The following is a 14,383-nucleotide window of genomic DNA, read 5'->3' on the forward strand; positions in this document are numbered from 1 at the left end:
CTTATGTAGGGAGATTTGTTTCATTTCTGTGTATCATCTGAGGCTCTTCACTTCACTGAGTATATGGGAGGGTTTACATCCACTTTACAAAAACAAAACATGCAAGACAATGGCACAATGTGCTAGTATGCATCACCTGGTCACCGCTGAGGGAGCTGACATGTTCCCTCTGCATTTCTTCCGGGTTTGCGGGCTCTGGTGCTGTGAGTGGCTGAAGCCGCGATGACATCACTCTGGCGCATGCACGAATGAGCCCTCCGTTCCGGTAGGGAGCTCTGAAGTTCCGGCACGATACGCCGGACCTTCAGAGTGCATTCGCTGCTGATGTCGGCAGCTGCATGCAGAGTGAATATCTCCTAAACCGTGTACATTTAGGAGATATTCATTTTACCTACAGGTAAGCCTATATTAAGGCTTAAGGTAAAAATCACCAAGCGGGCAATACAACTGCTTTAATGCCTTCACTCTCCCGTGCCGTGTGGCTTGGTACATGGGGTCTCCGAGTTCGGTCCAAGCTACTTTTGGGGGAACCAACCACTAGGGAGGGACAACATAACAGCTACATTTGCCAGTGTTTCTTCAGGCGAGCGCCCCACCCCAGAGCAGACTAATAAGTCCCTATTTATATGGTATCGCCTGCAGCAGGCAAATACCTTCCTGAAAAGAGTAGGAAAACCTGACCAGCAGTGTTAACCCTCTCCTCTCAGGAACCACCAGCTCAGCAGGTCAACCTAAGGACAAAGTGCAACAATTCTACAATGTAACAATTCACTTTGACACATAAACATGGTTGACCTGATAAACCTCAGAGCATTAACACAGTAGAAGAAAACTGTTAGGCCCCTTTCACACTGGGGCGGTTTGCAGGCGTTATTGTGCTAAAAATACCGCCTGCAAACCGCCCCTAAACAGCCTCCGCTGTTTGTTCAGTGTGAAAGCCCGAGGGCTTTCACACTGAAGCGGTGCGCTGGCAGGAGAAGAAAAAAATCTCCTGCAAGCCGCATCTTTGGAGCGGTGAAGGAGCGGTGTATTCACCGCTCCTAGACCGCTCCTGCCCATTAAAATCAATGGGACAGCGCGGCTATACCGCGGTAATACCGCGGCTATAGCCGCGCTATACGAGGGGTTTTAACCCTTTTTCGGCCGCCAGCGGGGGGTTAAAACTGCACCGCTAGCGGCCGAATACCGCGGTAAAACAGCGCTAAAAATAGCACTGTTTTACCGCCGACGCCCCCTACCGGCCCAGTGTGAAAGGGGCCTTAACGCAAACCTTTTTGGAAGAACCCGCTTACAGGGTTATACATGTTCCTAGGGATATTGGTGGCAAAATGCAGCTCAATAATTCAGAATAAAAGCAACCATCCGTTCTATTCCGGTGACAAGGTTGAGGTTAACCCTTAGCTGGCAATGCACAGTTATACTTACTTTCGTTGAAACGTTTGTAGTAAAGTCATCATTGTTGCCATCATTGAGTCAATTAATTTAGTTCGTAAAGCCCTTGAAATTTCATACAGACCTGCTATTTCAATAAAATCTCAGATGTATTAAACAGGTTTCATTACAATATGTACAATTTTTTTTTTTCCTGAATGAAAACCACAATCCTGGCTAAAATTGTGGTCATTCAAGAAACTTTTAATCCTGCATCTTCAAATTTTCCCATCAATACAGTTGAAAATGTTGTCAGTTTGACTCAATTAACTATTACAAAATTGAATGTTTGTTTCAAAAATGAAAATTTTCAAATGAAATTTTACTGGTGTATGGCCAGCTTAACGTTTGAAGACTGTAGAAATTGCTCCCAGGTCTACAGGGGTATCTGGCATGGTGTGTCCTCTGACATCTGTAATCTAATTGACCTTCTTCTGCCTGAAAGAAAATCTGCAAAGATATCCAGAATGGCTAAAGCTGGCCATAGGTGGTTTGAACCATGTATGGGCAGGCTGATTGTACCTAAGTTGATGGTATACCTCTGTGGGTGGGATTCCCCAATCAACACTGATTGTGTTGATGAAGGAATTGACCTGTAGTTGCAGGAAAGAAAATCGCACCGTCTATGGCCAGCTTTATAAACTGCTCATTGTAAAGCTTGTCCACCTACGCCAACTCCGAGGGCCACTTTCACCTCTCTTCATCCATACTACTCCTTGGTAACCCTGTGCCACCAGTCGGCCAAAGGACTGGCTTCCAAATGCAGTGCTGTTAGATCGAGAATACCTGCACTTAGACATTTTAAGAGGACAAGGCAGACTTTCTCAACTAGTGTTCCTCCAGAGTTTGCCAGGGTTTCTTTGAGCTGTGGCTGATTGACGTCCCATTTGATAGTGCTTGCATAATTTTGAAGCTTATGCCAATAACACTTATGGTCTTTTTAGCTGTCTATAAGCTGGACATTATGTCCACCATGGCAAAAGGGGAATTTTTTTCCCACTGATCTCCAACAAATTGGTTTTAGAAAGGGGTCTCCAAGGTCTGAAATTTTACTTCAAGGGTTCCTCTTGGGGAAAAAAGGTAGAGAAAGGCTGGTCTAAGGTGTGGTGGTCACAGGGTCTGACTAGTACAGTACTAAAGAGCTGGTTAGAGACCCCTGGTATGGCTCAGAGTCCACTTGAAAAGAAAAAGAGAGGCTGGAGAGCTCTTATAGTGTAGTAAATTGTTATGATAGCAGTTGGGATGCCTAAAAGTAGGTATATGACTATAAAAGTAGTTCCGCAGTGGAAAGGTAAAAAATATAAAATAACTTACAACTATTAACGCTGTGGTCACCCAATAGGGTCAGAACCCACACCCTTCCGAGTGATTGGATGAAGAAAACCTTTCCCCACACAAGGTTGAGATGGTCGCTCTCTATACCAGGGGTCTCCAAACTTTCAAAGCAAAGGGCCAGTTTTCTGTCCTTCAGGTTTTATGGGGACCGGACTGTGGCCAGTGGAGTAAAAAATGCCTCAACATCAGTGCGCCATCATTAGTTTTAATGGGAAGAATAGTGCACCATTATTGACATCAATCAAATGAATGGTGCCCCTGTGATGGTGTCAATAGGGGTAATGGTGCTCCATCAGTGGGGTCAATTGCTGGAATAGTGCCCCAAGGGCCAGATATGGGCAATAAAAAGGACCACATGAAGTGAAGGTTCAACCCTAAGTCAAGAACTGCCTTAATGTTAGATTTTTCACATGATCACAGTCTTTGCCTGGTCCCGGGCATTGACGAAAGATAACCCCTTGTGCAGGGCGAAGTAGGCCTCGCTCAAAATCATCTGGTGTTTTAAGATGACGCTCCTCCCATATTTTATTTTTTTTCCTCCCATTTAGGTTTATGTGAAGATCACTTGTCAGATTGCTATGTGGTCAATGCTTGAGCTTATGTGTGGCCTCCACAATATATACTGTGTATAAATACATTGTTAGATGAATACTGATGTGCAGATGGTTAATCTATACCTCTTTTATTTTCCAGGAACCTGGAACTCCCTGGCAGGAGAACTTGCTCCTGGATCCATTAACCTATGTTGTGAGTGCATCACTGTCCTGTATTTGATAGTCCTAGGGCCACATCTTGATTTTTTAAATTTTTTTTCCATTGACATGTTGCTTCAAATAAGCCAATTGTAATGAAGACCTCCAGCTAAACTTATTACTGAGCAAAATTATAAACGCAACACTTTTGTCTTTGCCCTTATTTATCATGCGCTGAACTTAAAGATCAACAACTTTTTCTATGTACACAAAAGGACTATTGCTCTCAAATATTTTTCACAAATCTGTCTAAATCTGTTAGTGAGCACTTCTCCTTTGCCGAGATCCATCCACCTCACAGGTGTGGCATATCAAGATGCCGATTAGACAGCATGATTATTGCACAGGTGTGCCTTAGGCTGGCCACAATAAAAGGCCACTCTAAAATGTGCAGTTTTATCACACAGCACAATGCCACAGATGTAGCAAGTTTTGAGGGAGCGTGTGATTGGCATGCTGACTGCAGGAATGTCCACCAGAGCTGTTGCCCTTGAATTAAATGTTCATTTCTCTACCATAAGCTGTCTCCAAAGGCGTTTCAGAGAATTTGGCAGTACATCCCCTGGCCTCACAACCGCAGACCACATGTAACCACACCAGCCCAGGACCTCCACATCCAGCATCTTCACCTCCAAGATCATCTGAGGCCAGCCACCCGGACAGCTGCTCCAACAATCGGTTTGCATAACCAAAGAATTTCTGCACAAATTGTCAAACTGTCTCAGGGAAGCTCATCTGCATGCTCGTCATCCTCATCGGGATCTTGACCTGACTGCAGTTGGTCGTCGTATCTGATTTGAGTGGGAAAATGCTCACATTTGATGGTGTTTGGCACTTTGGAGAGGTGTTCTCCTTATGGATGATTCCCGGTTTTTACTGTACAGGGCAGATGGCAGACAGCGTGTATGGCATTGTGTGGGTGAGCAGTTTGCTGATGTCAAGGTTGTGGATCGATTGGCCCATGGTGGCGGTGGGGTTCTGGTATGGGCAGGCGTATGTTATGGACAACGAACACAGGTGCATTTTATTGATGGCATTTTGAATGCACAGAGATATCGTGACGAGATCCTAAGGCCCATTATTGTGCCATTCATCCACGACCATCACCTCATGTTGCAGCAGGATAATGCACGGCCCCATGTTGCAAGGATCTGTACACAATTCCTGGAAACTGAAAACATTCCAGTTCTTGCATGGCCAGCATACTCACCGGACATGTCACCAATTGAGCATGTTTGGGATTCTCTGGATCGGCGTATACGACAGCGTGTTCCAGTTCCTGACAATATCCAGCAACTTCGCACAGCCATTGAAGAGGAATGCACCAACATTCCACAGGCCACAATCAACAAACTGATCAACTCTATGCGAAGGAGATGTGCTGCACTGCGTGCGGAAAATGATGGTCATACCACATACTGACTGGTTTTTGGACCCCCCCCCCCGACTACAGTAAAACTGCACATTTTAGAATGGCCTTTTATTGTGGCCAGCCTAAGGCACACTTGTGCAATAATCATGCTGTCTAATCAGCATCTTGATATGCCACACCTGTGAGTACATCTTGATCTTGATATGCTACACCTTCAAGTGCAGATCATGATAAAGAGGGGCAAACACAAAAGTGTTGCGTTTTTTTTATCATTTTGCTCAGTGAATTTTACTCATAACTGCTCTCACACATGTCTTTTAGTTAACCTATCAGTTTGTCTTCTGCAGTATTTAGATGTTCATGTTATTACTTATCTTAAATTGTCCATCTCCTTTTCCTTGTGTTTCTTCTGCTTTGTTATGGGGACTGTTTGAGATCAAGCATTTGTTTTTGCAAAGTACTACTCCGTGAAGGCTACAGGCCAGTAATGTATCACTGAGAGTGATGTTTATATCTTTAGAATATCCCATGCTGCAGTCCAAAAAGGTTGCATAGATAAGATCTGAATAGTAAGTGCCCTATTACTGTCCACATTTACATAAAGTGTTGGTATGAGAATCTGAAAACTACATTTCTCTCTTTAATCTTTATCTTTATGCAGCAATTGGATACATCTTTAGATAAAATCTAAAACCCACAGAGGGAAGTGAAGTTATCAGTAGAGGGTCCTTTTATCAGGAATAAAGGATAAGAGTTCAACAAATATTTGTCTTTTTACATGCTATAGTATACACACACTACTGGCATATGCTTGTTGGAAGCCTAAAACTAATCCTGATATCTGCTTTGCATGCCAAATCTATAAACTAAGATTAGCAACTGTTTCTGTTATAATAACAAAAAAAAAAAACAAAATTAGCAACTACATGCCTTCCTTCATCTTGTGCTTGGTAATATAATAAAAAAAAGTATGTGTGTGTATATGTATGTATGTGTATATATATATATATATATATATATATATATATATATATATATATATATATATATAATATATATATATTTGTAGCGCTGGTAGATTATCTACCGCTTCTAGGTGCAGGAGCGGCCGGTGTTCTGCCTGCCGAGAAAGTTCCCCTCGGCAAGTATGGACCCCCTGTACTGCGCAGGCGCAGTGCTTGTGCAGTACGGGGCTGGGGAACTTTCAGCAAGACACAGCGACGGCGGCGCCGTTGTCTTCTGCTTCAGTGGAGAGGGGAGGGGCCGTGCAGCTAAAGAAGCCGCTTCATTGGCTGCACGGATCGAGCCCCCTTCCTCTTTCGGGACAGCCTCCAATCGGGACGAGGGTCCCAAAATCGGGACTGTTGGCAACTATGCTCCTGGCCTAGAGGTATGTGTTAGTGAGTTCTACCTCGTGGCCCTCAGGCCTGGAGGGTTGCGTTGCGGCAGCCGTGCGGGTAGACCCAGAAACCTGTCTGGGGCCTGCTATCGCTGGGATGGTCCTGTGCTGTCTGTCCTGCGGGAAGAAGCCGGACAATCGGGAAGATCCAGGGGAGGACCCATCTTGGAAGGGACCATGCAAGGCTGGTCTTAAGAAGGGCATGGTGACTCGATTGGAGGACACATCTTAAACTACTCTATTGCACAAGTACTGCCGGGTCGGCTTAAAGGTTCTGGTACTGTGTTTGCTGTTCATCAAAAACTACTATTCATTGAAAACTACTACATCCTGTGGCAGAGGATTGTACAGTTTTGTTTCACCCAAGTCTGTGGCAGAGACTTTTTGGTCGTGCTGCGTTCCGGCTGCTAGGTTAGTGAGAGAGACCTATCTGGGCGGGCAAAGATTTAATCCTGAACTGAGGATACATTCATCCCTGAGATTTCAATTCCTTAGTGCTACACAAAGAAAAGGTATCTGAACTTCCCTGCAACTCTTCTTCTACCTCTTTCCTGCTACTTCTTCCAGTTATCTCCCATTAAAGCATTGGAAAAGTACTCAAGTGACTGGTGCCTATATTGTCTGATAAGTTCAACGGAGACCCTAGACTCGGTATTGGTGAAATTACAGGTAAAAAGGTGACGGTAACAGCCCGCTAAAAATCAGCAGCTCCACCGTGAGTTAGTGCTTCATAATATATTGTGTTTTTATATACCAGAAGTATTGGGACGCCTGCCTTTACACGCACATTAACTTTAATGTCGTCTCAGTCCACAGGGTTCAATATTGAGTTGGCCCACCCTTTGCAGCTATAACAGCTTCAACTCTTCGGGGAAGGCTGTCCGCAAGGTTTAGGAGTGTGTCTATGGGAATGTTTGACCATTCTTCCAGAAGTGCATTTGTGAGGTCAGGCACTGATGTGGACAAGAAGGCCTGGCTTGCAGTCTCCACTCTAGTTCATCCCAAAGGTATCCTATCAGTTTGAGGTCAGGACTCTGTGCAGGCCAGTCAAGTTCCTCCATCCCAAACTCGCTCATCCATGTCTTTATGGACATTGCTTTATGCACTGCTCCAAATCATTTGGTGAAGGTGGGATTATGGTGTGGAGTTGTTTTTCAGGGGTTGGGCTTGGCCTCTTAGTTCCAGTGAAGCGAACTCTTAAGACGTAAACAAACCAAGACATTTTGGACAATTTAATACTCCCAACTTTGTGGGAACAGTTTGTGGATGGCCTCTTCCTGTTCCAACATGACTGCACACCAGTGCACAAAGCGAGGTCCATAAAGACATGAATGAGTGAGTTTGGGGTGGAGGAACTTGACTGGCCTGCACAGAGTCCTGACCTCAACCTGATTTAGAACACCTTTGCAATGACTTAAAGTGGAGACTGCGAGCCAGGCCTTCTCGTCCACATCAGTGCCTGACCTCACAAATGCGCTTGTGGAAGAATGGTCAATCTTGTGCCTGTAAAAGCAGGTGTCTCAATACTTTTGGTAATAGAGTGTGTGTATCATCCGGTCAGGGGGGGTAAATGGGCTTTTGTCACAGTTCAGTAAATATAAGGCTGGGTTCACACTATTGCAAATTGGATGGGGGTTTCACTGCATCCAATTCACATAGCAGGAGTTTGTGACTGGCTCTCTATGGAGTCGGGTCACACATCTCCGCAGCGGCTCCAGTGCGAATTGCACAGGAGCCCTGTGAGTCTTTTTTGGTCCATTTCAGGTCCAAATTCAGCAAAAAATTTGGGCAGAAATCGGTCCTGAAGCGGTGAATAGAGACGCACTGGACCCCTGTTGTGAGCCACTGCGTTCTCCAGTGTGAACCCAGCCTCAAGGATAAATTCACTTTTGTAAAAAAAATTAAAAAAAAAAAAAAAAAAATCATTAATGCACTTTTTTTTTTTTTTTTTTTTGTCAGGTAAAAAAATGTGCATTTATTTATATTTTAGTTATAGACTTCTCAAGGATTAGTGTGAAAAGTTGCCATCATCCCTAAAAAGTGCAAATAGGAACCTCATATGATTGGGATTTTTAGGGCAACAAAAACCGGGAATATTTAAAAAATATATGAATTTTATTTATACAAAAAATTAAAAAGTAATTATACACATAACAATATACAATTAAAGAGAATAAAGGAATGCGATACAATACAGAAGTGGCAAAAAATCATACAATCCAACGCGTTTCAAAATGATTAATTTCTTCTTCAGGGATAAGTTTTTGCCATTATCTGAAAGGCACAGATATAACATAAGTATACATACATATATATTTAGAATACAAATAGAAAATATATGCAAAAAGGCTTACAGAAATCATGATTGACCCAGCGGATTCTCAGCTAATCACTCCAAAAACTCCCATCTAGTCAGTAACGGTCTTTTAAAACTAGATTTTGCCTTTCAGATAATGGCAAAAACTTATCCCTGAAGAAGAAATTAATCATTTTGAAACGCGTTGGATTGTATGATTTTTTGCCACTTCTGTATTGTATCACATTCCTGTATTCTCTTTAATTGTATATTGTTATGTGTATAATTACTTTTTAATTTTTTGTATAAATAAAATTCATATATTTTTTAAATATTCCCGTTTTTTATTTATATTTTTGTTTGCAGGAGCCTGGAAAGCATTGCAGTAGCGATCAGTAGATCGTTGATGCCATGCAGGTCTCCTGCACACTGTCAGTGTATCAGCTTCCCCGTACCTCCAATACAGGTAAGCTGATACTCGCTGACAGGAAGACTCAGTGAACTACTACAGCGCTCCACAGTGGTTGCATACCTGTACAAAATTTTAAATAAAAAACCTGTAACGCAAAAGGCATAATGAGCTAGTATGCACCGCATACTGGCTCATTATGAAATACTTACCTTAGAACAAGGCATCGGCAGCTGATCCCCGATCACAGCTGAGGGAGCTGACATTTCTCCTCTGCGATTCTTCTGGTTCACAGCTCTGACAATGTGAGTGGCCGGAGCCGCAAAAACATCACTTCCACGCATGCGCGTGGGAATGTTCTTCCCGCCATGTTCTGGCAGCGTCTGCTGGACCTTCAGCCGGGCATTCACAGCGTATGTGCCGCTGATGTGAGCGGCTGTATGCAAAGTGAATATCTCCTAAACTGTGCAGGTTTAGGAGATATTCTTTTTACCTACAGGTAAGCCTTATGATAGGCTTACCTGTAGGTAAAACGAAAAAAAGGGTATACAACCACTTTAAGAACTACAAGCCGACAACAGCCAAGGATGTCGGGATTGTAATTCATTCAGACACACAGAGATGTGTGTCTGAATGATGCAGCTGTGTGGGCGGAACCGGCACGGCTGCGCTGTTTTTTAAACCATGGCGGATAGTATAGGCAGAAGTTTCCCCGTAGTGCTGCCACAGAGAGTGGGGACTGGGGGGGCAGCGGTTGCAGCATTGGGAACATGTTTTTTTATTTGAATCTTTTTATTTGAAGAATTTTACATTACAAAAAGATAAAAAAAAAAAAAAAGCATAAAGAGCAAGGAACATCACCACAGACGGGAATGCATTACTATCATCGTTTTCTTTTTCTTTTTTTTTCTTCTTTCTCCTTTCTTATCTTTTCCCGTACATTTCCATTAATTCAAAATATACCAGTTCAGAAAAACCCATGTGCAGTAAGCTTCAGAAATGGTTTCTTCTTCCCCCCCCCCCGTTTTACTCCCTCACCTCGCCCCCTATCCAGCCTCCCACCATTCACTCTATCATACTTCTTGGGACTAGACCCGCCCCATACCATCCTGCCCCACCCCCCCTTCTATTCTAACCTTGTCCTGGTCTAGCCATATTTTCCATATATTTTCAAATTTCTTATAGTTACCCCTCTTCTTATATATGTACTTTTCCCTACAGATCACCTCCCTTACTGCATTCTCCCATTCTGGCACCGTCGGCGCCTCCTTTCTCTGCCAGCGCTGTGCAATGAGCTTTCTTCCCTGGAACAGGCATCTAACCCTTGCTGTCTGTATGTCCTTTGATATCGCTTTATCCTCCGTCAGTCCCAATAGGCACTCTCTCGCCTCCAACCTCAGCGACGTCCCAAGCACTGCGTTTATTTTTTCCACCACTCCCTTCCAGTATCTATGCAATTTGGGACATCGCCAAAACATGTGAATCAAATCTCCGTGCCCCACTCCACATCTTTGGCACTTTGGGTCAGGTCTCTTACCCCACTCGAATAATTTCAGGGGTGTGTAGTATGCCCTATAGGATAAATAGAAGTGAGACATCACCTGTGAAGGAGAGAGAGTAACCCTGGGCCCTAGCGACAAGACATACTCCCATTGATCGTCAGACAGTGCTCCCACATCTCTCTCCCATTTAATCCTATTTTTATTTTCCACCATACCTTCCTGGGCTGATGCCTTCAGGCATCCATACATGTTAGAGATCAAACCCCTCGTAGAGTTTGCGTCAATCAGCTTTCTCAAAGAGGCCATTTCACACCATACTGGTGTTTCCTTCCCGAATTGCGCCTCCAGGGCATGCCTAATTTGCAAATATCTATAAAATGATCTATTGGAGATTGCGTATTCCTCTACCAGCTCACGAAAAGATTTTAACCTTCCAGCCCTGTACATCTGTGCCAAGTAGTGGATACCCTGACGGTCCCATTCCTCAAAACGTCCCATCTTTTTAAGCTCATTGAGGTTGTTGTTATCCCAAAGTGGGGAGAATTCTGCAAAACCAGTATATCCCAAATTTTTTTTAACTTGTACCCACACCTTAACCATCATCCGGGTGGTGGGGCATTTAGTGCAAAATGAGTCTGCCTCTAATCCCTCCGCAATTGTGTCATGAGCAGTGTCATTCAACAGAATACTACCCCCCACTCCTTCATCCCCTAGCCTATTGCTACCTCCCACCTGTTGCAATTGGGCTGCTAAAAAATAGTCTCGTGGGTCTGGTACCGCCAGGCCGCCTTTCACCTCTGGTTGCCGCAACGTCCGCAAACCGATCCTAGCTACCCCGCTTTTCCAAATAAGCTCCCTGAACACACTGTCGATTTTCTTAAACCAGTGCTTGGGAATCCAAACAGGGGAGTTCTGTAGAACATATAGAATTTGGGGTAGCCAGACCATTTTGATCAGGTTACAGCGCCCGGCAACCGAGAGGGGCAGGCGTCTCCACACTCGACACTTCTGCTTCAGCTTTTTCAACAGTGGAACGAGGTTTCCAGATATATACTGTCCTGGATCGCTAGATATATTTATCCCCAGATATTTCATTTGTCTGACTACTTTGACTTGGGACACTTGGGGAGGGAGGGGTACGCCCAGGGGGTCTATAGATAAAATCACTGATTTCTCCCAATTGACCAGTAACCCGGAGAAAACACCAAACTCCTCGATTATCCTCATAGCTGATTCCAATGATTCCTGCGTGTCTGCCAGAAACAGCAGAATATCATCGGCGTACAGGGCTACTTTGTCCACCCCTCTTTTTCTTTTAAACCCCTGTACACCCTGTGACATCCTCAGAGCAACAGCCAAGGGCTCAATTGCCAGGGCAAAAAGCAGGGGGGACAAATGGCACCCCTGTCTTGTACCCCTACTCAACTGGAACCACTCTGAACACTGTCCATTAATTTTAACCTTGGCCCTCGGATCCACGTACAATAAACTTAACCATTGGACGAACCCAGAGCCAAACTGATATTCCGCCAGCACCTTCCACAAGTAGTGCCATTCCAGAGAATCGAAGGCTTTGGCTGCATCCAATGAAAGAACCGCTCTCCTGCCACTATTTTCTATGGGTATTTGCATGTTAAGATATACTCGTCTTATGTTCGTACCTGTGGACCTGTCCGGGATAAACCCGGACTGGTCCACATGTATTAATTTGGAAATTATCTTGTTCAGCCTGGCGGCCAATACTTTCGCCAAGATCTTCACGTCCGAGCACAACAACGAGATGGGCCTATATGAAGTCATGTCTATTGGGTTCTTCCCTTCTTTCAGCAATGTTATTATTATAGCTTCCGACATAGAGGAAGGTAAGATTTTATCCTCTTTGGCTCCATTAAGTACCTCCAAGAGTAAGGGCAATAGTACCTCCCCATATTTTTTAAATGTTTCTATGGGCAGACCATCCGGGCCTGGTGACTTTTGGCCCGCCATGTCTCCCACTGCCCTTTGCAACTCCGTGAGAGTCAATGGAGCATCCAGCATTTCCCGGTCCTCCCTTGTTACTGGAGTTATTTCCAGCCCCTCAAAGAAACCCTGCATTTCCCCCTCCACATTTGTTTTAGATGAACTATATAGTTTCTCAAAGTATGACCTGAATTCACCCAGTATATCAGGGGTAGTTGTTTTTAGTACTCCTTCCCTCCCCTCAATTGCTGGTATAGCAATCGGGGGGCCATTTGCCTTGATTATCAGGGACAGAGCTTTCCCGACTCGCTCTCCTTCTCCAAAAAAGCTCCGCCTCTGAAAGGATCTAATTTTTTCCATCTTTTCCCGGAGTACCCTGCTGTACTCTTCCTGTCTCCTCACCCAACACTCATAGCCAGCTTGGGATGGTGTTGCTATGAACTGCGCCTCCGCCAGTCTCGCACTTTCTTTAGCTCCTGATTCCTCTGCTTGTGACTGTTTTCTAATGTATGCGATTTTCTGAATTAGGGCTCCCCGGAGGTAAGCCTTCAGGGAGTCCCAGACTACCCTCAATGGGGCGGATCCTAAATTAATATTAATAAACTCTGACAGGCCTTCCATCACTTTCTCCTCCTCTCCTTTAAGCTCGAACCAAAAGGGGTTAATCTTCCAGCCACCCCCACTGAATCGCTCCCCTACCTTTACAGTGGCAATAACTGGCGTGTGGTCCGAGACACCTCTTGGCTCGTAGACTATTTCCTCCACTACATTTAGTGCTTCCATATTACCCAGGACCAGGTCAATTCTGGATAAGGTGGCATGAGTCCTGGAGTGGCATGAATATTGCCTCTCTTCCGGATGCCTCCTCCTCCAGATATCCACCAGCCCTATTTCATCACAATATTGCAAGAGGGGGCTCTTGGTGACCTCACTGGTTTTGCATTTTGGTGGGAACCTGTCTAAGCTCTTATTCATCGTCATGTTAAAATCCCCCATTACTATTACCGGGGGAGTCCGCTATAAACCTGGCTAGATCTTCCAGTATTACCATACTGAACGGGGGGGGGGGATATAAATATTGGCCAGTATATATCTTTTGTTTTCAATTAAACAGGAGAGAAAAATGTACCTTCCATGTTCATCCACCTTACTCTGGCTGCAGGAGAAGGCCAGATCTGTACCTATCAAAACACTCACCCCTCTTGAGTAGGATGAGTGAGTGGAATGAACTGTATCCGAAATTGCTTATTACCTAACGTATTGATTGTTTCTTTTACCAAATGGGTCTCCTGCAGACAGAGTATTTTAATGTTACCCTTTTTGGCTATTGAAAAAATTACTTGTTTTTTAAGGCTATCCTTTATCCCCCTTACGTTCCATGAGCATATATTAACCCGTTTTTCCAAGTCCGGGGGTTTATTACGCCTACTTACAGTACTCATGAACCGTTGGGTCTGGTACCTTTGCGAAGCTTCGGTCTCCTATTAATCCAAACCACCCACCTTTTGTGAATACTTTGTGTCACCCTACCTTGTTTCAATCCCTTTGGTCTAGCCATCTGAACCAACACACATCCACCCATCTCCACACTCCCTACCATACTTCCCTGATTATGTACCTCTACCACCCACCCCACCTCCCTTCCCCCGCCTCCCTCCCCCCCCTGTGCAATAGCCCTGTGCCCAATTTTGGGCCTACCCCTCGAGCTTCTATTGTGACCTTCAAAGCCTTCTGAGGCTAAAGAGAAAAACCGTGCGCCAAACCCAGTAGGAGGGGACTTTTCCCCTACATATAAAAAAACAAAAAACAACAGAGAATTGTGCTTATTACTGTGCATATGTTTTGTGCAAATACCTCTATGATTTATATTTAATCCCCCCCCTCCCCCCCTCCCCCCACTCCATCTCCACACCACATCATAGTAATAA

The 14,383-nt window shown here is 44.4% G+C and overlaps 1 protein-coding gene across 2 annotated transcripts in view; it reads left to right on the top strand.

The window, feature by feature from the left end:
- ANO9 (anoctamin 9) overlaps positions 1-14,383 on the top strand; it is a 161,616-nt gene that overhangs the window by 27,836 nt on the left and 119,397 nt on the right. For both annotated transcript variants that reach the window (XM_073604711.1, XM_073604713.1), the window contains exon 2: positions 3,460-3,513. In XM_073604711.1, the coding sequence (XP_073460812.1) occupies positions 3,460-3,513 (54 nt within the window). The remainder of the gene's footprint in view (positions 1-3,459; positions 3,514-14,383) is intronic.

The sequence above is a fragment of the Aquarana catesbeiana genome, linkage group LG11, assembly GCF_042186555.1.
Source record: "Aquarana catesbeiana isolate 2022-GZ linkage group LG11, ASM4218655v1, whole genome shotgun sequence".
Taxonomy (NCBI): Eukaryota; Metazoa; Chordata; class Amphibia; order Anura; family Ranidae; genus Aquarana; species Aquarana catesbeiana.